Raw genomic sequence first — 25,985 nt, forward strand, 5'->3', positions numbered from 1 at the left:
AACACACCCTCGGTCTTACGGGCAATTAAGATTTGTTTTCTAATTCTGGGTCGAGAGGAGCCCCAAATGAAAGACAGGAGTTTTCGCTGATGAATACGTAATATATGTGGGGGAACAGGAACTGGTAGAACTCGAAACACGTACAATAATTTGGGAAGAAAAGTTATACGGATCGCATTGATTCTACCGATCCATGAAAGCGGATAGTGAGAACAGGAGGACCACATCTGTCATATCACTAAAGACAGCGGGGAAATTAGCCCGATGGAGTCCGTCATAAGTCGGAGTGAGCTTGATTCCTAAATACGGCAGGGCCGAAAGCCATTGAAAAGGGAACAAATGTTTTGAGTTGCCAACATTGATGGTGAAAGGGTAATCGACAGCCTTGGATTTGGCAGGGTTGACAAGGAGGCCTGAGAGAACTGCAAAGGAATCCAAAACCGCAAGTAGCAAAGTAACCCCCGGATTTGTAACTGACAACAATATATCGTCAGCGAACAGAGAACTTATGTTGAGAACCAGCTACATCCATTCCCTTAATATCAGGATGCATACGAATGGCTTCTGCCAAAGGTTCTAAAGCCAAAATAAATAGTATGGGAGAAAGTGGGCAACCTTGTCTAGTTCCCCTGCTGATCGAGAACGTTGAGGACTCAAAACCGTAATATTTGAGTTTTGCTTGGGGGGACGTATATAGCGAAGAAATCCAACGCAAGAACAAGGGACCAAAGCCAAAATGGTGAAGGATTGACATAAGGCCAGGACAAAGTGTTAAAGGCCTTGTTGATATCTAGAGATAAGAGCATCATATCAATTTTGCGAGTATGAGCCAGATGTTGTAACTGTAAAATGCGTCTGGTATCACCTGCTTGTCTGTGGGGGACAAAACCCACCTGGTCCTTCTTAATCAGACAAGAAAGGAAAGAATTCAAACGAGTGGCTAAGATCTTTATGATTTTCATGTCAATGTTAATAAGAGAAATTGGCCTGTAATTTGCCCATGAGGAATGATCTCTATCCGGTTTTGGGATCATAGCCACATTAGCAGTCAGTCGGGAAAAAATCGAACCTCCCTTCACTGCATTGTACATAGTGGCAAGGTGAGGAGCAAGCACAGCAGCTAATTCCTTGTAATATAAAGCCGTGTATCCATCTGGACCTAGCCGTTTGCCCGTCTTCAGATCCGTAATGCATTGCAAAACGTCCGATATTTAAACATCACAATCCATCAGGTCCTTATGCACCTGAGTCAAAGTAGGCAAATACAAATGGGACAAGAAGTCAGAGACTGGGAATCAGCCCGTGTGGGATCCTTATAAAGTCTGGCAAGTCGATGCTGGAATTCCTCCAACACTTCTACAGGGTTACTTGTAAGAACATTGACGAGTGCGTAGAAAAATCGTTTTAGGGTGGTGCGTAAAAGCGTAATCTACGTGCTAACATGGAATCTGGTTTATTTGCTTTACTATACCATTTCTGGCGCGTCAAACGCAAAGAGCGCTCGGCCTCATGAGTCAAACAGAGATCCAGTTCCAGACGGGCCTGATCTAATAACCTATGGTTCGATGGGGTCAGTACCTGCTTAAATTGAGTAGACGCAGAAGCTAGCTTTGATTCAAGCTGATGCTCTTTATGTTGTCTATCTCTCTTCCGCCTTGAAGCTATCTGAATAATATGGCCCCTAAGAACAGCCTTATAAGCCTCCCACAACGTCACCGAAGAAGAGACAGAACCCGAGTTTAGCTGAAAATATTCTTGGGATTTGCGCAGTAGTTCCGCCTGAATCTCCTTCAGCGGAAGCAGGGAGTCCTTCATAATCTAAGAGGAGTACGATGGCTTACAGAGGAGAGATCGACAAATCACCAAAATGAGGTCATGATCAGACCACGGAACCATGAGGATAGAGACGGAATGCACCAAAGGAAGATGTTTACGTAAAACAAAAGCATGGTCAATTCTAGAGTGAGGGTGAGAATAGAAAGTATAGTCTTTCCCCCCGGGGATGGAACTCACTCCATAGATCTACCATGTCATGGGTACGTAACGTAAAGGATTTAGCTGAAGTGGAAGAATTGGAGTTCTCCGCAGGGTATTTATCTAGGGAAGGATTTAATACTAAATTGGAATCTCCTGCCATCAGAAGAGTACCCCATTGATGGACTGCCAGGAGGGAGCAGATATGTGATAGGGTCCAGGGTTGACATTGGGAGCATAATAGGTCAGTATTGTAACATCTATACATGAATCGTGCCCTGTAATAAGATACCTGCCGCTTGGGTCAGCAATAGGCTTCACACAAACAAATGGGGTTTTGCTGTGAAAAGCAACAAGAACTCCCCTTTGTTTTGTAGGGCCAGTAGCCTGAAAAACCTGAGGGTGTTATGCATCGAAATATTTTGGGGTGGAGGTAGTTGAGAAATTAGTTTCCTGTAGACAAGTAATATAGACATGTCGAGCCCAGAGAAAATTAAATATCTTTACCCGTTTTTGTGGGGAGTTCATTCCCTGAACATTCAAAGATAACCAGTTCAGCGACATGGCAGTCAAAGGAAAAAGATCATCTCCACCACGATCCCCAGGAGCCCTGAACAAAAAATTTATAAAAACACACATAACAAGAAACCAAGAGAGGAAGAAGGTGGAAAAAAAGGAAGAAAACGAGAAACCATCTGGTATACAATCAATATTCATATGAAACATATTAGTACAAACATTGTAACAATCAACTGTGGGTGATATACCCACAAAGAGGCTGAGTAGTGTGCAGGACACCAATCCAGTCCACTAACCAGCTCGGAGGGGGACACAATCCACCGGCACTACTCAGCTTAGTTAAAACAGGAAAGTACTAAGCAAACATCTTGGGCTAATAAACCCACTAACAAGTGATCTATGAGTGGCTAGTGAGGCAATAGGAATCATGATCGGCCAAAACTTCAAAGATGGAGAAGCTCCAAGATAACCAGAAGAGTGAGTCCACCCATGGGTCAGCCCAGTAAACAGTCACACCTACGGCCTGAGATCCACCGCCAGTTCCGCCCATCAACAATAACAGAAATAGAAACATCTACCGTAAACAGAACTAACACGGCTATTGAGGCGCAGGCCTCAGCAGAGCGAGTGCTACATTACTTATCTGCATAGTAACACCTGTGGGCAGTGTCGCCCGCACCTCAAAAAGTAAAAAACAAATGTGAATACCCAACTGAACACAGAATGTCGCAGAAACTTCCTGGAAACACTGGTCCTGTAAAGATCGAAGAGCTTGAGAGCTACTCTGGCTTGGAGGAGATGATTTACGTGAAGACTGGGAACCCTTTGCTCGTGTAGAAACTGTAGCCTCCTCAGTCTGGGAGTGTGGCAGTTCCAGTTTCAGTTCCTGAAAGTGACGGCGAAGATCCGCATGTGAAGAAGCTTGGAACCGACGACCTTGAAAGGAGAAAGAGAGCTTGAAAGGGAAACCCCATCTATATTTGATGTCAGCTGATTGTAGAAACTGAAGGTAGGGTCTCGGGGTACAAAGTTTCACAATTGTGACTGGAGACAAATCTGCAAACAGCTGAATGGAGTTGCCCTGAAATTCCAGGGCCGGACGATTCTGAGTGTTCTGTAGTAGACGCTCTTTGGTACGGTAAAAATAGAACTTAATGATAATGTCCTTGGGAGGGCCCTCCGTGGGTTTAGGAGCTGAAGCTCTGTGGATACGGTCAAATTCCAGTCGCTCCAAGGGGATCTCAGGAGCCAGTTCCTGGAATAGAGCGGTAGCAGTGCCCTGTAAATCAGTAATTACCTCAGGAATCCCGCGGATGCGAAGGTTGTCCCTGTGAGCTCTATTCTCAACATCTTCCAATTTATCCTTTAAAGTGTCCAGCTCAGCATGCAGATCGTCCACCTCCTGTTCATGACCCTCCAAGACTAGTCGCCAGATCCATATGTTGCTCTAGTTGAATTATCACAGTGGCGGGAGGGGTAAATATAGGCTGAAGTTGTAACTGTACCTTCCTTAGGGTGATGGAGTCCCAGGCAGAGCGGGCGCAAGCCCCAGAAGGATCCCAGCAACAAGTGGGGCATGCGGGTCTGCGACTGCCAGGCCAGGCGGACTGTAATGGTGGAAATCCGCAAGAGGGGGACACAGGAGCCTCTGATTCGCCCCCTATAGAAAGGGAGCAGATTGAGTAGGCCCGACGGGGCCCCATGCCCACTATGGTGGGCCTCCAGGCCTTAATTATAGGTGCCTCAGCCTGATGTGGCCCCTGAAGCCAATGGAGAGGTCAGGGAGCCACCTACAAGCCGCCCCAGCAGCGGGTCCGATGCCCCTGTAGAGCCAGCTGCCGCCTGGATGGCAGCGGAGTAAGTTATGGGGCGACGGAGTTCCTGATTAAGCTGCCGCTCCGGTCGCCATCTCTGACACCCCCCCCCCCCCCCCCCCCCCCCCCCCCGGTTAACAAAAATTCATTAAAGTGTTTTTCAAAAAATTTGTGTTTTTCTCTAGGTCCTCTGCCAAATAATGCAGATTTTTTACATGTATGAATTGGCCTGCTTGGAAAGTGGTTAAACCTGCAGAGGAATAATGAAAAAAAAAAAATAAATTCCAGGAGACTTCACTGCCGCTTTAATGTCTTTTTTATATTTTGTAGAGCTCAGCTTAAATGCAGTGCATGACAACAACACCTATAGGATAGTGGACAAAATATCATCCGAATCAAGTCTTCAATTTAAGACTCAAAAGCATGCAGTCCACTCAAGTGGATAGGTGTAGAACTCCTTGAAGAAAATATGTTCAAAAGAAGTTAAATGTTTTCCTTTCCATGCCCAAACGGCAATGGAAACGCTGAGGAAAAACATCCTGACTGTGGCTTTCAGAATTCATACATGAAAAGATTAAACTATCTTCTAGGGTTAGTTTTGTGGATTGATTAAATGCTCCTGATAGAAGTTTTAGAGGATATTTGTGCTCTTAAAAGCTGACAAAAGCTAAAAATCACATGCTTTAGCTTGTGGTTACAACACACCCATTAGTAGTACATTTGCATCTGCACCCTTTAAAATGGCCACATGGAGTGTTATATAGATAGTCTTTGGTGTGAACAGATAAAATGAAGGTAGCTATTAGCATGTACTGTTTTGCAATGTGTTCTATTGATAATCAGATTACCTATATTTCTGGTTCGAACCAAATCTAAAAAGATCTATGTATTTTTGGGTGACTTTGTTTGCACCAAAGGGGTTTGTAAGAATGTGGTTTTATTTTTTTTTTTCAGACCACATGGCATATCTAGGAGCGAACCTTGTCTCTCCCCCCCAGCTGTGTTCTTGGTTTGTAAATGAGACTTATTTTCAAAGACCTCTGCCTCCACAGCCGGCATCCAAAGGACTGTTTGAGTTCCTTCACACTTTTTTTGGCTGGTTAATCCCTTTTGTAAAGTCTGCCCTTCAGTCCTCACACTTATCTGGGTTGTCTAGGTCTACTTTTGGACACAGCCCAAGCCATAATCTTCCTTCAGAAAGTATTTCTTCCTCAAGGTCCCACATGCAGACCTGAGGGTTCTGGGACTAATAGTAGCTTCCTTTTGAGGCTGACCCCTATCCCAGTTTAACTCCAGTACTCTTCAACTCAATATCCTCACCTTTGTAGAAGAAAAAGATCCACTCTCTGTACCATCCCATTTGTCTATCCAGCCAGACCATTTTCTCCATGGCATGGTGGATCTCCAACCCTGCACTGTAGTCAAAGTCATTCCTTCCCATGCCCTGGAAGGTGGTGACAACACTCAAGCATTATCAGTTGTGTTCCCCAACTGTCCAGGGGACCTGGACAATGGGGTCAAGACTCCCCATCAACATGCTGGAAGAGAGTGCAATCAGATTACCTGTACAGCACCAGACACCCCCCTCCCACTTTTGTAAGATCACTTGGTCAGGGTACAGTCAAACTGTGCCACAGCAGTATCCTACATAAACCATAAGGGGGTACAATAACCAAGCTGCTCTCAGGTTAGCTAAATTGAACCTCTTCTTGGTGGAAATTCACATTCCAGCTTTCTTTACCATCCATGTCCCTGGTGAGAACGATTGGTAGGCGGACTTCTGTGCCGTCAATGCATAAACTCAGAGTGGTCTCTGCACCCAAAGATCTAGCTGAATCTTTCATCTGTGGGGGGAGTGTGATATGGGCATCAGGGCCTCCATATACAACAAGCAACACAAAGTGGCAGGGCAAGGGATTCTCTAGCCTTTGCTGGATTTATTGTTTGGACGTTCAAGCTAATCTGCGTTTCCTACAGAAAAGATTTTCCCTTGAACACTGTACAACATGGAGATTAAAAAGGTTCTGGTGATTCTCATCACACTGAATTGGTCTAGTAGGATTTGGTACACAGACATACTCTGACTCTTGGAGGACCAAACAGGTCAAATTTACTGGAACAAGGCCCCTATGCTACCTTGATTCTCAGTTGCTGGTTTTAATGGCTGTTGAAACCCATGTTCTAAAGTATAGGGGTATATATGATTCAGGATCTCCACCTTTCACAGAGCAAGAAAATCTACCTCCTGTAAAATCTATTAAAGCCCATGGAAGCCCTAAATTTCCTGGTGCAAGGACAGACATCCATCCAGTTCCAGGGAAGACTGTTATTTGTATATTGTCCTTTTCTAGCCCCGAGTACCCTCGAAGGGACAAGTTTCTGCCGTATACATTCTTTTTTTAGAAACCTTTTGCTTCACACTCCATAATCAAGACTTTTCTTCATGGAGTTACTCATATTAATCCTTCAATTCAACCTTCTTTGTTACCTTGGGATTTGAACTTTGTGCTCTCTGTACACTAAAGGCCTCCTTTGAACCATTCAGAGATATCCTCTTGGGAGACCTCACATGAAAGGTTCATTGCTAGTAGTCATTCTGTTGGCATGTATCTGAGCTGGCGGCCCTTTCTTGTAAGGAACATTATCTTACTGAACAGGACTAAAGTCCTCTTGAAACCAAGACTTTCTACTAAAGGTGGTTTCTTCCTACCAGCTCAGTGAGGGTCTTCTCCTGCCTTCCCACTGTCCTGCTCCTAAATATGGCAAGATTTCCCTGCACTTCCTATGTGTTGTCAGGCTGTTGGTAGCTACAGCTTCTACTCGCAAGAGTAAGTTTCTTTTTGTTCTCCGTACAAGCTGTCATCGAGGATATTTTGCCCTGTCCTGTACTGTACCTCATAACCGTGTTTCTCAAAATTTTTTTTTTCTTATAGTCAAGGAAACCTTTAACCACTTGTCTACTGCTCACTTTCACCCTCTTCCTGCCCAGGCCAATTTTCAGCTTTCAGCACTATCGCTGTGAATGACAATTGCGCGGTCATGCAACACTGTACCCATATTACATTTTTTATCATTTTTTTCACACAAATAGTTTTCTTTTGGTGTTTTTTTTTAATTTCCACTGGATGTTTTATTTTTTGCACTGTAAACGAAAAAAAAGCAAAACATTTGAGAAAAAAAGTTATCTTTGTTTCTATTATAAAATTTTGCAAACAGGTAATTTTCCTCCTTCACTGATGTGCATTGATGAGGCTACACTGTAAGGCAGCACTGATTGGCACTGATAGGGGGCACTGATGAGGCAGCACTGGTGGGCACTGATGAGGCACTGATATGCAGCAATGATGGGCACTGATGGGTGGCACTGACTGATAGCACTGGTGGGTGGAACTGCTGTGTACAGGTGGGCGACACTGATAATCATTGCCCTGATCATCAGTACAGATCCTTCTCTGTTACATTTGCCGGTTATAAGCAGTGCTTTCCTCACGCTGTCACAGCGTGAGGAAAGTGCTGCCAATAACTGTCAACTGTATTTACTTTGCGATCTGTGTCATTGGACCCAGCTGATCACGTGGTAAAAGGCCGCTGTGATAGGCCTTTTTCCTCATCATGTGATCAGCTGTGTCCATGTCGTCTGTGTGAGTGGTGCAGCTGCAGGTATTTGTGCAGGTTCTGCAGTGGTACCACCCGTACAGATGTGAGCCAAACATTACAGCTGTCTGGTATCCTTCTCTTCTCTTATCTTACCTCCACCATAGCTGTGACCTTCTGAGGTAGGATTTTGAAATGGGTTTAGTATCACTGATATGCACTGATATTGTCACAAGTACTACACTTTGTTGTGGTTAGCTGTCTAGGACAGCCTACAGACTTTGTTGCTAACTAGCTTAATATACCCCCCAATGCAATTACCCATTGCCAGATTTCAGTCCATGTTTGTTTAAAATGTTAGTGGCCTGCATGCTATATTTTTTTTATGTGTACAGAGTTCCTAAATACAGATTATTACTAAATAGTTTTGAAATTTTATGTTCTCTTAAAACAGGTGAGCCTAATTTACCGCTGTTTGCCAGGCCTGGTGGAGACTACTGTTCTTTAGAGGATAATCCAAAAAACACTGATCATAAATCCGATACAGATTACTCTAAGGTTTGCTATCCCATCATGGATCACTCTGAAAGCCCAGACGGTACTGTGATGTGCTCTGAAGAGTTGTATACCCATGAAGATGCAAGCATCCACTCTAGAGAGCTTGTGAGGGAAGTGGTTAATTGCAAGGATAACCTTTGGTTTGATCAAGCCAGCTGTCTTAAACTGCAGAGAGCAAGAAGTGAAATATCCAAGTATAAATATACAACACGTGCTTCCATGGGTTTAGAGCACAAGGCTATGCCCATTGAACCCGAATGTCTTCAAGAAAAAAAACTTAAGAATGATTCTGCTCCTTCTATTAATCTTAGTACAGTAAATATTGATAAGGAGACTGTACACTTCTCACAGGTTGAGCCACATTGCAGTTCTGCAAAACAGATGGTTAGTGCTGATCAGGTTACCTTTGCAGATCATTTTTCAAGTAGTTATGTTCCGCCTGACAAAATATTCCACAAAAGTGAGGAAACCATTACTGAAACATGGGGCCCTTTTGAGCACACGAAGTTTGCAAAGGAAGGCATTGTTTCTGGAAGTAAGAAGTGTTCAGACTTTCAAGATCCTGGTCAAGCACCGCTGGAGAAAGATAGCCAAAATGTTTGTCAGCAGCAAAAACCCTTACAGGACAAATTTGAAAAACCCATAGATCACGAATGTTCAGCTAGTGATATATGTGATGATGAAACATTCTTGTCTATTAAAAGTGGCAGCTACAGTAGATCTAGTTCACCCTTTTCCCTTGATGACCATAGTGATACCGAATCCTGTCTTTTCGAAGAAGCTCTTGAAGATCTTTCCAGCAATTACTTGTGCAACCAAAAAAACACTTTATATGTTGCACCGCCAAATTTGGTGTCCAGTAGTTTGTCAAGAGCAGTCAGTCTTGAAATGAATGACAGTGCCAAGCAACAGAGAATGAAGAATGTGTCTTGTAACACAGATTTTTCCTGGCTAATCAATTGTCAAAATAAGGAAACTCAGACCACAGAAACAGACTGGCAGGAGATGCATGTGAATACAGATCAAACTCTTCCTGGAATCTTTTCTCAGGTAAATTTCAGTTTCTTTACATTTTGATAATGAAAGGGGCAAGCTACAGGCAAAACGCCAAAACATTACACAGGAGATGAGGGTATGTTCTATATTGACATTTTAAAGTGGTTGTAAACCCTTACATATACCCAGAAATAACTGGCCTCAGGTGATGGAGATGAAACAAAATCCTACTACCTGTTTATCTGCAAAGTACTGAATTTCTAAAGCATGTCTGAGTTCAGAAAAAAAGGGGCGGAGAGCTGAGACTACAGTCTGCAGAGTACAGTGAGGAGAGCTCTGAGAGCTGATTGGAGGGAAGAGACACCCCCCCCCCCACCCCCTTTCCACACAGCTCACAGGAACAGAGCTGAGGCTGACAATCTCCCCTGTCACCATTTTTCCTATTGGTGTCAGGAAAACTTGCCAGAAGTGATTCCTGATAGCAAAGGAACGAAGCAGCAAACAGAAGTGACAGTGCTCTTAATGAAGACCAGTACACACTGTAGAGGGACGCTCTTTATTCATATTTTTCATATTTTGTCTGAGATTTACAACCACTTTTATGCTAAATTGTGCGGAAGCATATACAACAGGCATTTAAAAATTTAATCTAAGCTCACTATCTCGGAAAAAGGTTCCTTCGCTAATGCTCACAGTCTGCACTTCCTATATGTATTCTTTCATGGGTTCCTAAAATGTAACTGTTTTTTTGGCAGGGTCCAGTAAATGGAGGATCTGGTGACTGCCAAGACATGAGAGATTGCATGGGGTAAGTTGTCTTAATAATACTGTAAAGGGTGAGAAAAAAAAACAGCCATTAGTTACTATTGTTCTGTTAGTGCTATTAGTAATGTTTTTCAGTTGGGCAGGGTTATATGGGTATGTTCTGGGGGTGGCCCTAGCAAAAGATTGTCATTATCCAATTTCTTGAAGGTAGCAGCACATAACTCCGATTTTATAAATAAATGTCCTGTGTACAGTATTCAAAGATGGAGAATTTAAAGTAGGTTCTAGCCACATAACTATATAGGGGTTCTGGGTGTAGTCAGTGAATGCCAGATCCAGACCTCCATGAAGCTGTGTAGCAGCAGGTCATTTGTAAAAGTAATCCGTTGCTGTGTTTATTCAACCAGCCATAGATCACCATAGCAGTATATTATTGCTACAGAGAGACAGGTATGTCTCATCCTCCATACTAAGAGGAAGTAATTTGACATCGCTGAGAAGTCACATGCCTTCTAATGTAAACACAATGTAGAAGCATTTAACTGCTTCTTGTCCGCCCTATAGCAGAAACACTGCTACAGGGCTGCAGCGGTGTGCAAAATCACGTATATGTGATTTAGCATTTCTGGGTAGGGGGGTGCGCGCGAGTCCTACCCGTGCTGCCATTCGTGGCCTCGTCTGTCAATCACCAGGCCCAGGCTGCTAATTACTCGACCCCTACCCGGAAATGCAAAATCACATGTATATATGTGATTTTTTTTTTTTCCTCCCCTGCCGCCCCTGTAGCAGTTTATCTGCTATAGGGCGGTGGGAAAGTGGTTAAAAATCAGGAGATTTCCATTTATCACCAAATGAAATCACGAGGTATAATTCACCGAGATACATTAATTGTGATATGTACAGTTTTTTACTAATGCATGTCAAAGTTTCAGATCTGTGTTCAAGCATTAGGATGTGTTTAGGCATTAGGATTTGTTTTACCCTCATGAAGGGGTTAAAAGGAAAGTGTTTTAACAGTTTCCTGACTGCCCTATAGCAGAAATACTGCTATAAATCACACGCAACCCACCTCCTAGTAAAACACTCCCAGCACACAGTTAACCCTTTGATCTCCCCTCATGTTAACCCCTTTCTGCCCAGTGCCATTAGTACAGTGTCAGTGCTTTTTTTAGCACTGATCACTGTATTGGTGCCACTGAGGATGAACGAGTGCCCATTCGGTCTGCAATACGTGGGTAGGACCAAAAGGCCCCTCAAGTCTTATTAAAAGAACATATACAAAACATCATCAAGCGGTGTAGTAAACAACCTCTCCAAACATTCCAAATTCTACAACAAAGATCTAATTGTTTTGGGGCACTGAAACATAAAAAGAGCTGGTGAGGTAGTAATAAAACCAGAACACTCAGCCAGCAAGAATGTTGATGGATCCATACTCTCAAAATACTGGTCTCACATGGTCTTATGTTGAGTTTGATTTAAACTCCTTTATCAGTGGCCTTTAATTGTGAAGCACATAGGGAGTACTTCTCACAGGTGCGCAAAATCACATATATATGTGATTTTGCATTTCCGGATAGGGGGCGCACGCAAGCTGCACCTCCCTACTCGCTCCGCCATCTGTGGCTGTTGATCACCGGGTCCTGGCCGGTGATTACTCTCCGACGCCTGGTGATTTCCGACGCGGAGAACTGTTCTCCTCCCTGTCAGCTTGGGCACAGTGCTTTGGATGGCTGCGCACAGCACAGCCATCCAAAGCAGTGTGATTACATTGAAGCACTCTGACACAGCCCCATACATATGTACATATTTAAAATGTCACCTCAGTTGAAGTAAAAAATGTTTTTGTTCCACTACACAGAAATAAATACTTTTCATCTACATCCCTTGAAGCACTAAAGCAGAGAGTAGTAAAGGCAGAACTACAACTTTTGGATGTGCAGCGTTGGATGTGTTGGCAGCTATGCTGGAAAACTCAACAGCAATGTATGGAGCAGCAGTCATTAGTCAGCATGCACACTGCAGCTGAATATACCCAAGCTATGGTTGGCTTTAATCTGTTATCCGCTCTTACCGAAGTAGAAGAGAAATACCTGGGAATAAAGTCACAGATTCAGTCTGGTGTGCCCCTTGATGCCTTGGTTCCTTTGAGTATGCAAGTAAGATCTATTTCCTAAGACTTCTTTTCATGCTATCTTTTTGGATGGGAATGAGAGGATTATTTATTTCAGGTACTTGTATAGCGCCGTCCGTTTGCGCAGCGCTTTACATATTTATTGTACATTCACATCAGTCCCTAAGCTTGAAGGAAGCATACAATCGAAGGTGAAAGTTTCTGTTGCTGTCTATATCTCTACTGGGGCAATTTCCCTTTTACTTTTTTCATGAAATTTTGTTTCATGATGTGAAATGATGGAAACCTTCTCAGTGGGGCAAAGAAAAAAACAGGGAGAGGTGGTAAAACTTCTGGCAATAGCGCTATCCTGATGAAGCCATGTGATATCGTGGAGTAACGCATAGAGTGCAGTGACGTACTTCTGGTTAAGCACTTCTGGCAGATGCCCTCATTGAACACCCAGCACCTTGCAGTGCACCCACAGCACATGGGAGACCAGCTGTATGAGATCTGCTATACTGTGAGTGTTCTCTTGTGGTTTGTTTTTATCTGCTATATGGAATAAACAGCATTTTACTATGGAGGCTCTCTTTGTCTACCTCTCTATGGTATTGTGATTATCCCGGGGGTATTACCTTCTGAGGGCATAAGTGACCTGGCAGAGGAGATCGAGTGGTACTACAGGAGTATTATTACAGAGATCCCCAGTCTGGTGGAGCTATATTACCTAAAGCATTGTGGCCCTTAGGGGTCGCATGGTTAAGGTGAGGAGGCACTTTAGCCATTTTTGAATTACGATATACACGTGTGGCATGCTAACACTCATGTTTGGAGTGAAGAATTGAAGCACTGACATTGCGGTGTTTGCACATGAAATGTCAAGCACTTTGTTATTGCACTTTATTGTGGATTTTACTTTTTACCATTATTCATACTCCTACTGAGCAGCTGTCACTTTCAGTTAGTGTGCTATGTTATTGTATATTAATTCACTGTGCATATATTGTATTTTGGCACGATTTAGTCAGCAAACGCATGCCGTTTTGCACTTTATTGTGGATTTTACTTTAACCAATATTCATACTCCTACTGAGCACTTTTTACTTTCAGCTAGAGTGTGCAATGTTATTGTGTATTATGTATACTGTGCATATATTGCATTTTGGCACGGTCTAGTCAGCAAATGCATGACCTGTTTTGCACTTTATTGTAGATTTTACTTTCAACCTATATTCGTACCCATACTGAGCACTTTCCACTTTCAGTTAGTGTAATGTTATTGTGTATTATGTTTACTGTGCATGTATTTTGTTTTGGCACGATCTAGTCAGCAAACGCATGACCTGTTTTGCACTTTCAGCACTTGGCACTTATATTTTTTGGGGGGGATTATTTAGCATTAGTTATCAATACCTTTCAATACAGTGTGGTCACTTTATATGTATTTTTGTATCATTACACCTACTTATTTAGTTTTTCATGTGAAGCACTTCACCAATATTGTTTTTTTTTATGTCATACATCCTGTGGTATTGGGAATAGATGGTAGCAGCTTGCATATATTTGGGGTTGTGTTTGTTCATACCAGTGGAGCGCAGGGGGATTATATATTTTTATCAAAGTTGGCATTGCTATCTTGCAAGGTACCCTTTCTTGTTCTTCACCAGGATAAAGTGGTGTTCAAGCCTCGATTCTGTTTCCTAAGTGTAAACGAGATACGAGGCATGTTCAATGTACAGGGTGGTAACACAGACTTTTATACATGTTTATTGCAGTTCGCAGTTCACGGTACACAAGGAGCCTATTCCACCAGGAGTGTTGATGCTTCTTGGGTAATTCAGTACCCAGCTTCAATTAAAGCTTGTAAGGCTGTGGAATTGCTCAGTTCCTAAGGAATGATTCCCCTTGAGAAAGTCAGTATAGACTAAACGTGCGTAGGGGGTTGAACCTAGTGCTGGGGAGCTGAGATGTTTTTCCTTGCTGTGTTTTCATCTGTGAATCCGGCCTCTGTGTTCAGAAGTGAAGGCTGGTTCTGCCTAGCCAAACCCTTGTTTTGATTGATGTATGCTGATTAAAAAGTGTTTTTTTTTTGTGCCATAAGGAGTAGGATAAAAAAAGATAGCTGTAGCACTTAGCAGTGATATTAGGACTCTAAATGCTAGCAAGGGTCACAGGGACCCACCCCAAGTCTTTAGGGACTAACGGCAGAGGAGGTACAAAAGGTACATCAACTGGTAAAATTACCACATAAAAACAAGGAATGTCCAAGAATAGAAGTGTGGGCAATAATGTTCAGTAGTGCCTCCTAAAGAACAGGGAAGCTGGTCTCCGTTCACACTAATCTATGATTTCCCTCCCCTGAGCTATATATGCCTCACCCGCTGCAAAGAATAGTGCAAAAGAGGAAGACTGTAATTTTTCTGGCAATAAATGTGTCAGACATGTTTATAAATTGGCAGGACAGTTTTCCTGTAAATAACCTTTCCTCATACATCACAGACAAATTTGTATTATGTCCTAGACTGTCCTCCTTCCAAATGTGGTTTCAGTATTCCATCTCAATGAGGGCATTATTCTACCATCCTTTTACCCTGCTCCTAAGCACCCAAGAGAAATCAATCTACATTGGGTGGATATTGTCAGAGCCATTAAGTGTCCTTGATTACTCGCAAAAGACATCCTGTTTTAAGGTTCACCATTCCACAGGTTGCAGCAGAGTGGATAATTGGTTAGTATGTCTGCCTAGCAGCGCTAAGGTCGTTGGTTTGCATCCTATCCACAGCACTACCTTCCTGGAGATTGGTGTGTTTGAGGAAACCAGAGTACCCGGAAGAAATCCACACAGACACAGGGAAAACATGCAAAGATATGCTGGTAGGTTAATTGGCTCCTATCTAAAATAGACCCTAGTATATGTATGTATGAATGTGAGTTGGGGACCATAGATTGTACGCTCGAGGGGCAGGGACTGATGTGAATGTAAAATATGTGTAAAGCGCTGTGTAAATTGATGGTGCTATATAAGTACCTGTAATAAATTAATACATTCCACAGTGGATAAGGGATTTGATTGCGTAAGAATATGCTCTAAACAAAAATCTCAGTCTGAGCTCTTACACACTCCACCAGATCTTTTGACTTATCCTGTGCCTTTTAGACACTAGGCATCTTTATAGGGCTAAAACTAATCGACAGAATTCTAATCCATTATGAAAATAGTTGTCAGAAATTTTCACAAGCAATTGGTTGGTTAGCCGATAAATTGGCATGCATATAGAATGCATTACATAATGTTTACATATCAGAAAATACATTGCAGCACACATACAGCTCAGTTCTCCTGCTCATACATGTCAGTGCATGAGAACTTGTGAATGTGAGGAGCAATGCATCGTGGGGACATGTAGTCCTGGGAAGGAGCAGGCAGTGATAAAGGCAGCAGTTTTTTTTTCCTTGCTATAGGGGAACTCTATACTATTGCAGCTTGCTATAGGGGCACTCTGAAGGTAGGAGGAGTCAGAAACGCTGGTGGGGGAACCCAGAAGTGGAGGGTCAGGGCTGCTCTGTGCAAAACTTACACAGAGCATGTAAGTATGACAAGATTGTTTTAAAAAAAAAAAAAAAAAAAATCCTATGTTTACAATCACTTTAATGGCTGTGTGCAGGGAAGATCAGCATCTGAACCCAGAGAAGCAGGAGGCTGATAGACTGAAGGTAATATAAGGCATTACAATTAAATTTAAAAGTAAAAGCTTACCAGTATTGTGCAATATTTAAAACAAAGATTATATGCTTTAAAAAGTCTCATCCTTTAGTACTAATTTACTATAAAAGATTTGTACACTGCTCAAAAAAAATAAAGGAACACTTTGAAAGCACATCAGATCTCAATGGAGAAAAATATCATGCTTTTATAACTATATTGATATGGACTGGGTAATGTGTTAGGAAAATAAGCATGCCCCATCGTTTGTGGAAATGAAAATTATCAGCCTACAGAGGACTGAAATCCAAAGACACCCCGAAAATCAAAGTGAAAAAATAAATGATGCAGCAGGTTAGTCCATTTTGCTGAAATTTCATTGCAGCAACTCAAAATGGTACTCCGTAGTCTGTGTGGCCCACACGTGCTTGTATGTGTGCCTGACAATGTCAGGGCATGCTCCTAATGAGATGGCGGATGGTGTCCTGGGGTGTTTCCTCCCAGATCTGGACAAGGGCATCACTGAGCTCCTGGACAGTCTGAGGTGCAACAAGACGGCCATGAATGGACCGAAGCATGATATCCCAGAGGTGTTCTATTGGATTTAGGTGAGGTGAGCGTGGGAGCCATTCAATGGTAGTAATTCCTTCATCCTCCACGAACTGCCTACATACTCTCGCCACATGAGGCCGGGCATTGTTGGCACCAGGAGGAACCCAGGACCCACTGCACCAGCATAGGGTCTGACAGTGGGTCCAAAGATTTCATCTTGATACCTAATGGCAATCGGGGTGCCATTGTCTAGCTTGTAGAGGTCTGTGCGTCCCTTCATGGATATGCCTCCCCAGACCATCACTGACCCACCACCAAAACAGTCTTGCTGAACTATTGCTGTTCTCGCCTTTTAAAAGCACAGTGCGCCAGTGGCAGACCTGACCATTTTTGGTGCTCAGTGGCAAATGCCAGTCGAGCTCTGTGGTGCTGGCAGTGAGCATAGGGCCCACTAGAGGACATCGGGCCCTCAGGCCACACTCCATGAAGTCGGTTTCTGATTTTTTTGGTCAGACCCATTCACACCAGTGGCCTGCTGGAGGTCATGTTGTAGGGCTCTGGCAGTGCTCATCTTGTTCTTCCTTGCACAAAGGAGCAGATACCGGACCTGCTGATGGGTTAATGACCTTCTACAGCCCTGTGCAGCTCTCCTAGAGTAGCTGCCTGTCTCCTGGAAACTCCTCCATGCTCTTGAGACTGTGCTGGGAGACACAGCAAACCTTTTGGCGATGTCACGTATTGATGTTCCATCCTGGAGGAGTTGGACCTGTGCAACCTCTGTATTGTCCAGGTATTGCCTCATATTACCAGTAGTGACACTGACTCTAGCCAAATGCAAAGCTAGTGAAAAACAGTCAGAAAAGATGAGTAGGAAAAATGTCAGTCAGTGGCCTCCACCTGTAAAACCATTCCTGTTTTGGGAGTCGTCTCATTGTTGCCCATCTAGTGCACCTGTTAATTTCATTAACACCAAAGCAGCTGAAACTGATTAACAACCCCCTCTGCTACTTAACTTACTAGATCAATATCCCAGGAGTTTAATTGACTTGATGCTATACTCTGATTTAAATAGTGTTTCTTTATCTTTTTTGAGCCGTGTATTTACCCTCCACCCTTCAGTTTCATGTCTGACCCTCAGTTAAAATACTCCGTTAATAAATATATAATTTTTGGAAAAAAAACTACTTGTCCAGGGACTAAATCGAGGCCCCAATCTACTTGTTCCTCATGACAATCTACTTGTCCAGATTAAAAATATAAAAAATTTTTTTTACCAAAACTTATTTAAATCGGAGGTGATTTTAGGAATGTCTGGGACTTTTAAAAACAAGAGGCTTTATGGGGACTTAAACGTGTAATATTTTTAACATTGCACTGTTTATATCCCCCCCCCCCGCCTCTCTCCAGCACCGCACCCAGGGACTAGCATGGAGGGGGGAGACCTTGCAGTGTAATGCACAACAATTGGCTGCTCCTCAGGAAAGCGTGGGTTAGCGCCTATACTTTAACCCTTTTCAATACCAGAAAGCAGAGACCCTAGAGAATATAATAGTGGTACTTTCAATTTTTTATGTCGCATGATTTTACCACAAAACGTTGGTAAAAAATACAAGTTAATTTTAGGGCACAAAAAAGCAATAAATTACCTTATTTTTTTGTAAAATATAAAAGATGAGGTTGCATCGAGTAAATAGATATCAAACTTGTCAAACCTTAAAACATGAAATGGCGACAAACTTCAGTACCCTATATTTTCTATAGGTCGACACTTTTAAAGCTGCTTATAGGTCACCAGTTTAGTGTTAGAGGAGGTCTGGTGCTACAATTGCTCTCATTCTGGTGTGTGCGTTGATATGTAACATGTGTATCGCAATCAACGGTTTCATGCGTAGGCTCCCCAGCGTGTGCTTTTAAGTTTGTACATGCGTTTATGTGGAGGTGGGGGCCTCAATATTTTGTGGGGTGTATGTGAGGATGGTATGTGCTTGGGTGTAACTTTAATTTTTTACAATAAAAGAAAAACATTTTTTTTCATCACTTTTTTTCCAAAGTTTTACCAGGTGGATGTCCAATTTTCTGGTGACGCAGCTTTTGGTTGCAAGCTTCTTGCAGCAGCGCTCTGAACCTGGGTCTTTACCCTTGTTGTTTTTGGGACTGTTGGCACAAGTTTAATATAGGCACGTGCACTGCTCAGCACACACAAACAGATTTGTCAGAAAACCTTTACAGGTGAAACTCGAAAAATTATATTGTGCAAAAGTTCATTTATTTCAATAATGCAACTTAAAAGGTGAAACTAATATATGAGATCGACTCATTACATGCAAACCAAGATAGTTCAAGCCGTGATTTGTCAGAATTGTAATGATTATGGCTTACAGCTCATGAAAACCCCAAATCCACAATCTCAGAAAATTAGAATATTACATGCAATCAATAAAACAAGGATTGTACATAGAACAATATCAGACCTCTGAAAAGTATAAGCATGCATATACTCAGTACTTGGTTTGTGCCCCTTTTGCAGCAATTACTGCCTCAATGCGGCGTGGCATGGAAGCTATCAGCCTGTGGCACTGCTGAGGTGTTATGGAAGACCAGGATGCTTCAATAGCGGCCTTCAGCTCTTCTGCATTGTTCGGTCTCATGTCTCTCATCTTTCTCTTGGCAATGCCCCATAGATTCTCTATGGGGTTCAGGTCAGGCGAGTTTGCTGGCCAATCAAGTGCAGTAATCCCACGGTCATTGAACCAGGTTTTGTTGCTTTTGGCAGTGTGGGCAGGCCAAGTCCTGCTGGAAAATGAAGTCCGCATCCCCATAAAGCTGGTCTGCGGAAGGAAGCATGAAGTGCTCCAAAATCTCCTGGTAGATGGCTACATTGACCCTAGACTTAATGAAGCACAGTGGACCAACACCAGCAGATGATATGGCTCCCCAAATCAACACAGACTGTGGAAACTTCACACTGGACTTCAAGCATCTTGCAGTGTGTGCCTCTCCATTCTTCCTCCATACTCTGGGTCCTTGGTTTCCAAATGAGATGCAAAAGTTGCTCTCATCAGAAAAGAGGACTGGGCTAAAGAAAAACAGACCTGGTCTGTTGCTCAGTGGTCCAAAGGTGTCCTTCACTGGAACTAATGGGCCAAGCCCAACCCCTGAAAAACAACCCCACAGCATAATCCCCCCCTCCACCAAACTTAACACGACACAATGCAGTCAGGCAAGTACCATTCTCCTGGCAACCGCCAAACCCAGATACGTCCATCGGATTGCCAGACAGAGAAGCGTGATTCCTCCAGAAAATAAGTCTCCACTGCTCTAGACTCCAGTGGTGGTGTGCTTTACACCACTGCATCTGACTCTTTGCATTGCATATGATGATGTAAGTCTTGGATGCAGCTGCTCGACCATGGAAACCTTCTCTACGCACTGTTGTGCTAATCTGAAGAACACACAAAGTTTGAAGGGCCTTTAGCTATTGACTCTGCAGACAGTTGGTGACTTCTACGCACTGTGCGCTTCAGCATGCACTGACCCCGCTTTGTCATTTTACGGGGCCTGCCACTTCGTGACTGAGTTGCTGCTGTTCCCAGTTGCATCCACTTTGTTATAATACCACTAACATTTCATGGATGGACTTATTGCACAGGTGGCAACCTATCATGCTACCTTGTTTGAATTCACTGTGCTCTTTAGAGCGACCAATTCTTTCACAACTGTTTGTAGAATCAGTCTGCATGCCTAAGTGCTTGATTTTATACATTCGTGGCCATGCAGACAATTGGAACACCTGAATCCAATCATTTGGAGGGGTGTCCCAATACTTCTGGCAATAAAGTGTATATCACATTGCCCTCAAGGAGATTACTTTCTAAGGTCCCTAATTCACACTAGGGCCATTATAGACAAGAGCCAATTAACCCATCAGCATTTCTTCGAGGTGTGGGAGGAAACCCATGCAGGCACAGGGAGAACATGTAAACTCCATGCAGGTAGTGCCAGGATTGGGGTTTGGACCAACAGTAGTGCAGCTAGGCTAAAGTGCTAACCACGTAGCCACTGTACTATCCCATGAGTCAGTTTACCTTTTTGTTGTCCACCCTTGCATTCATTGTTTTCCACCCTTGCATTCATTGTTTAAGGACATGGTATATGAATAATATGCCTGAGCTTTGTACTGTACTCTAAATTATGGATTGTGCAGGCAAATCAATATTCCTGTTTTGTGTTTGCCATAAATTTTTTTCTTAGTGTTACTAAACTCGCAGCTGTAAAATCAGTCTGTGTATGCGGTAAGGCATGCTCGGTATACCCTGTGTAACCTAAGGGGTTAATTTTCTGCATTGTGTGAAAAAGATGTTTAATCCTGTCTTCTCTGATCCTCTCCTTCTACTGTCCTCTGCTTATCTCCTGATGGAGCAGATCCTTGGGAGCAGGCTGCACAGTTTGATGCTTATTGCTAGAGAGTTTTTTTTTTTCTTTTCTTTTGGAAAATGCATGTGATCGGCACAGGGGCAAACAGCACTTTCCAGACAGAGGGTCAAGGGGTGTTTGTACTATTCTGGCATTTTAGAGCCTCCAAAACTGTGATAGGTAGTGGGGAAGTGATATAAGGAAATATGCCCTTTTGAAAGCCTGGAGGTGGTCATTGGATTTTGAGGGCTTGTATGTAGCTAGGCTGTCAAAAAGTCTCACATGTGGTATCCCCATACTCGGAAGAAGTAGGAGAATGTGTTTTGATTTGTTGTTCCACATATACCCATGGCTTTTGTGAGCAATATATCATTAAAGTGACAACTTTGTGTTTAAAAAAAAAAAAATTTGTGGCAAAAAAATAAAATGTTCCATGCACTCAACATGCCTCTCTGCAAAATCCTTAGGGTGTTTCCAAAAAGGGGTCTTTTGGAGGGAGGGTTGTAATGCCCTGGTATTTTAGCACCTCAAGAAATGTGATTGGCAGTCAGAAAGTAAAAGCTACGTAAATTCCAATATATATACCATAGTTTGTAGATGATATAACTTTCACACACAACAATTAATATATATGTATTGAGATTTTTTTTTTTTTACCAAAGACATGTAGCAGAATACAATTTAGCCTAATTTTATGACTAACCTTTTAGTTTATTGGATATTTTTTATAACCAAAAGTTTATAGCATAAAAAATAAAAACCACAGAGGTGATCAAATAACACCAAATGAAAGCTATATTTGTGTGAAAAAAAGGACATATATTTTGTTTGGGCACAGCGTTGCACGACCGCACAATTAGTTGAAATCGCACAGTGCCGAACAGCAAAAAAGGGCCTAGTCAGGAAGAGGGGTAAATCCTCTGGAGGGCAAGTGGTTAAAGTCCCATTCCTCTGTTTATGGTTATGCTTCTGTACTGCTGCAATACTGATAGGGTTATCCCGTTTTGTCCTATAGTTTTTTTGTTTTTTTTTTTGCAATTGTCCAATCCTTCTGTAAATGGCAGTATAACCTAAAGGTAAAATATGTTTGTCCCTTAATGAAGTTAGTCTTTTATTTTAATTACAAACTGTTTGTAAAGGCTTTTTGGCAAGTTTCCCTATGTCTTGTTTTCAGAGTGGAACTTCACCCTCTCAGTCAACACCGACTACTTTTTAATCCTTAGGCTTTATGCACACAGGACATTTTTCAAACTCTCCTAGAAATCTTTCCTCCGGGCAGCAGGGTTTTTGGCAGAAAAAAAGCCTAATGCTTGTAAAAGTGTATAAAGCTTTTACAAGCTTTTAGGCGTGTTTGCAGGCTTCAAGAGCTTGGACATTCTTTTATTTGGCCAGAATAAAAATTTATTCTGGCTATTCAAATAACTCTCAAGTGCTAAATGCGGCTAGTATTTAGGCGCATTTGGCAGCATCAGTCGTTTTTTCTGACAAACTCAGTTGCTCCTGGCGGGGGAAAGAAACAAAAATACCTGCTGCCCCTAGAAGCAGTTGTCAAAAAAGGCCAGTATGCATGAAGCCTTAGGCTGCTAGCATCAGTAAATAGGGAAAATATATCATATTTACTTGTTTTTAATTTTTTTTTAACTTGTTTCCATGCCTAGGCAAATGATGTCATACATGCCAGGAGTCTTCAAGAGGAAAAGCGGGGTTTTCTCAGCTATGCACACCCTGCTGCCGACTTGGCTGAGCTAAGGGCAGATGGATTCCAGGAAGTAAATGTTACCTGAATCATCTGCCCTTACTCAAGATGGCCACAGCCAAAAATGCTAGGGGGTGTTTTTCAGTGATTTCTCTGCAAAATAAAGCATGGAGACAGGGATGGATGTGGAAGCTTTGAATATTAAAAATACATTTAAATGGCATTTTTTGTTTGTGGTGCTCAGATGCAGTGAAGTCCGGCTTTAAGTAAATCCTTTTATCGGTCTAAGTAATATTGGACTTGTTCTTTATTTTATGTAATTGTTCTCGCTAAAGTTTACAGTAATGGGTGTATTCATGCATTCTTTTTTGTAATTGCAATTATTATTTGTTCATAGCTCACTACAGTGAAAACACCACCCGAGTAAGTATCCACTTGTAATACTGATCGAAGTCAGTTTTTTTTTAAATAGATGGTTTTAAACAGCATTTTGTTGCAATAATTGATATCCCTATTTTACAGAAACCTTCTGAATCAGTGCTTTATGGAAACTTGCAAGCTTGGAATGAAAAAAGGGTCTGCTGATCATTCTGAGGATTTACCGAAAAACGAACCTGCTGGAAATGTAAAGAGTAGTCTTTTACTTGCACACTGTAATATTATGAATGCTTTATTTTTGTTAATTTGTGTATTTTATTTTTGTTAGGATCGTGAAAGCATTTGTCTTCCTAGTACAACTAAGTTTCTGCAGAAAGAAATCAGAGGTCAGTGGATTTCTATTTTGCTTTGCTTTGTACATGAGTCTTTTTAACCTTCGCTTTGCTGTTGCTTCAAGTGTTCAATGTTCGTTCTATTTCAAATGGATTATTCTCCACCTTGTTAAGAATTTAAAAATGAGCTGTAGAGTGCCATATAGGTCCAGGACCGTGGTTCATCCCTATGGAACCCAAACCCTGAAGACCCCTTTTGGGGGGTATGCCCACCATGACAGGCAACGCTTGCACCCTTTATCAAGACCAGTGTTTTGGACAGGTACATCTCTGTCTGCTAATGTAAAAACTGGGGCTCTGTTTGGAATGTATTCACTTTTATAGTATAAACTTTTCAATCTTGGCACTAAAACTCAACTGCTCAGTCTCCAGTGGATGACCAGGTATTAATCACACCACTGATCACACAATTTATCATCGCTTCCACCTAGAACCCTCATAAGGCACTCGGGTGCTTCCTTCTGCCCTTTTGCCACGAGGACTGCACTAAAGAATGGTATGCCGGGGTTGCTCCATATTTCTTCTGGACAAGCTAAGCTTACTCTGTGTTCCCCTCCCTACTGTGCATAAGCAGCCTACCTGACAAGTCAGATATTTCTGCAACAGTCAGACTTTCTGGAATTTAGTATTGGCTTTAATACAGCCATTTCTGTCCAGAGCTCAAAAACACCAGCCCTCTTCTCCATCTCCACTATCTCCTACCCGAGTCACTTCCTGATTTGCTCGAACTAGAAGAGGTGGATATTCGAAGGGAAAGCAGACCTGGAGGCAGTGCTAGAGGAGGTTGCAGAAGATTTCTCACCCTCTGACTTGTACACAACTGAAACGGCAGTTTCACACAATATGCTTACTGATGGGCAATATGCTAATTTCTGCTGTGCGAAAGAGCCACAGCATTGTCGTACTCGATTTTCCTTCAAAGCAATCTATTAAATCCAAAAAGATGTTCCCCATTCATGAACAAATAGAATGAGCAATTTGATAATTGAATCAGTCCAGGAAAGATTTTTCCAATGAAAATCATTGCCAAGCGCTATCTAGTGGGAAAAGAGTTCATTAATATGTGGTTTGTTCTGCTAGTTGCAGAGGTTCCTTTATTCAAAGATTCTGCAGATATGAAGTTTGAGGCTGTTATTACACCTTCTCTGTAACCATCTAATGATGTGATTTCTGCCTGTCAAACTGCAGCTAGCTGGACTAGAGTAATGAATAACCAACACAATACTATATTCCTGGACCATACTTTAAATGAGCAAATATATTCTGCCTTGCTCTTTTATGTAAATGCCCTGTAATAAGTAGTTTTATAGAATAGTTCTAACCTCCCATTTAGATGCACACATTTTTTGGCTTCTATACATGCCTTTTGAAGGATGAAGTCTTTGTAAGACACTTTACAAATTAATCAAAGATGTTTCAGGAAGGTTATAAAATCCCTCTTCAGTTGTTTCTACCTCTTCAAAATGCAGAACACATTAGCGCTCTATGCAGACGTAATGTGATTTGTAAAGCTTGAGATTTTTTTCCATTAAAATAATAAACATGTTATACATACAAGATCTATAAGCCCTGATCCTTCTGCTTGGGTCTCCCTGGTGCTCCTGTCTCTTCTTCAGTGAGTGCCCCCATAGGTAGCAACTTCCTCAGCTGTCTGCGTCCATAGAGCCGCTGTTTTTAAGCACAGCACTGGATCGAAATAGGGCTCAGATAAGTATTTGGGGGGGAATCATAGTTACAGAAGATATTTTTTTTACCTTAATGCATTGAGTGCAGTAAGGTAAAACCTTAAGGCTTTGAAAGAAAAATACTCCTGCATTATCAGCTTGTGTAATTTAAAACTTTAGAACTAAATCGAATGCTGCTAACACCTAACTGTGTAACACTCCACAATAAGTTATTAGAAATAAAAATACTGGTGCATGTAATCTAAAGTAAACGCTCAAAGTGTAATCTCAGTGCTGCAAATCCTATTCAAAAATATAAATAATAAACTATTAGTGAACCAATATCTTATGTAGCAAATATACACTATGTTGCCAAACGTATTGGGACACCCCAACGGTTGGCCGTGACCGGTTGGGGTGTCCCAATACTTTTGGCAACATAGTGTATATATGCTACCCCAACGGTCGGCCGTGACCGGAAGTGACATCACATGGCTCTGTCCTCTGACTCGTATCAAAGTAGATCCAAACTTGTTCCAATGCTATATCACAGGTAAACTTTATTCATACTAATATTAATTCATTAAGCTGCATATATTCATCATGAACATATATAAATGAGTGTGATGAATAAAATAATTTATATAAAGAGTTCTAAATATAAAAAATTATAAAAATATAGTAAATATTATCCGCTTCAGCACCAGAAGATTTACCCCCCCACCCCCTTCATGACCAGGCCATGAAACCAAAAAGAAAAATAAATGTTTGCTGTAACTGATTATAAGGTGTGAACTGCAGTTTGGCTTCAGTTTGTTAGTGTATTTAAAGTAGGATAAAAGGCTTCATCT

At 42.0% G+C, this 25,985-nt stretch overlaps 1 protein-coding gene across 1 annotated transcript in view; it reads left to right on the top strand.

Annotated features, from left to right (window-relative positions):
* Nucleotides 1–25,985, top strand: part of RBM44 (RNA binding motif protein 44) — a 127,916-nt gene that overhangs the window by 36,862 nt on the left and 65,069 nt on the right. The window contains exons 5-10 of the mRNA XM_089672659.1: nt 8,356–9,509; nt 10,211–10,263; nt 12,082–12,379; nt 23,098–23,123; nt 23,223–23,325; nt 23,407–23,464. Coding sequence (XP_089528785.1) covers nt 8,356–9,509; nt 10,211–10,263; nt 12,082–12,379; nt 23,098–23,123; nt 23,223–23,325; nt 23,407–23,464 — 1,692 coding nt within the window. The remainder of the gene's footprint in view (nt 1–8,355; nt 9,510–10,210; nt 10,264–12,081; nt 12,380–23,097; nt 23,124–23,222; nt 23,326–23,406; nt 23,465–25,985) is intronic.

Source organism: Staurois parvus, unplaced genomic scaffold, assembly GCF_062004578.1.
Source record: "Staurois parvus isolate SC_StPar_1 unplaced genomic scaffold, SC_StPar_1.0 ptg000011l, whole genome shotgun sequence".
Taxonomy (NCBI): Eukaryota; Metazoa; Chordata; class Amphibia; order Anura; family Ranidae; genus Staurois; species Staurois parvus.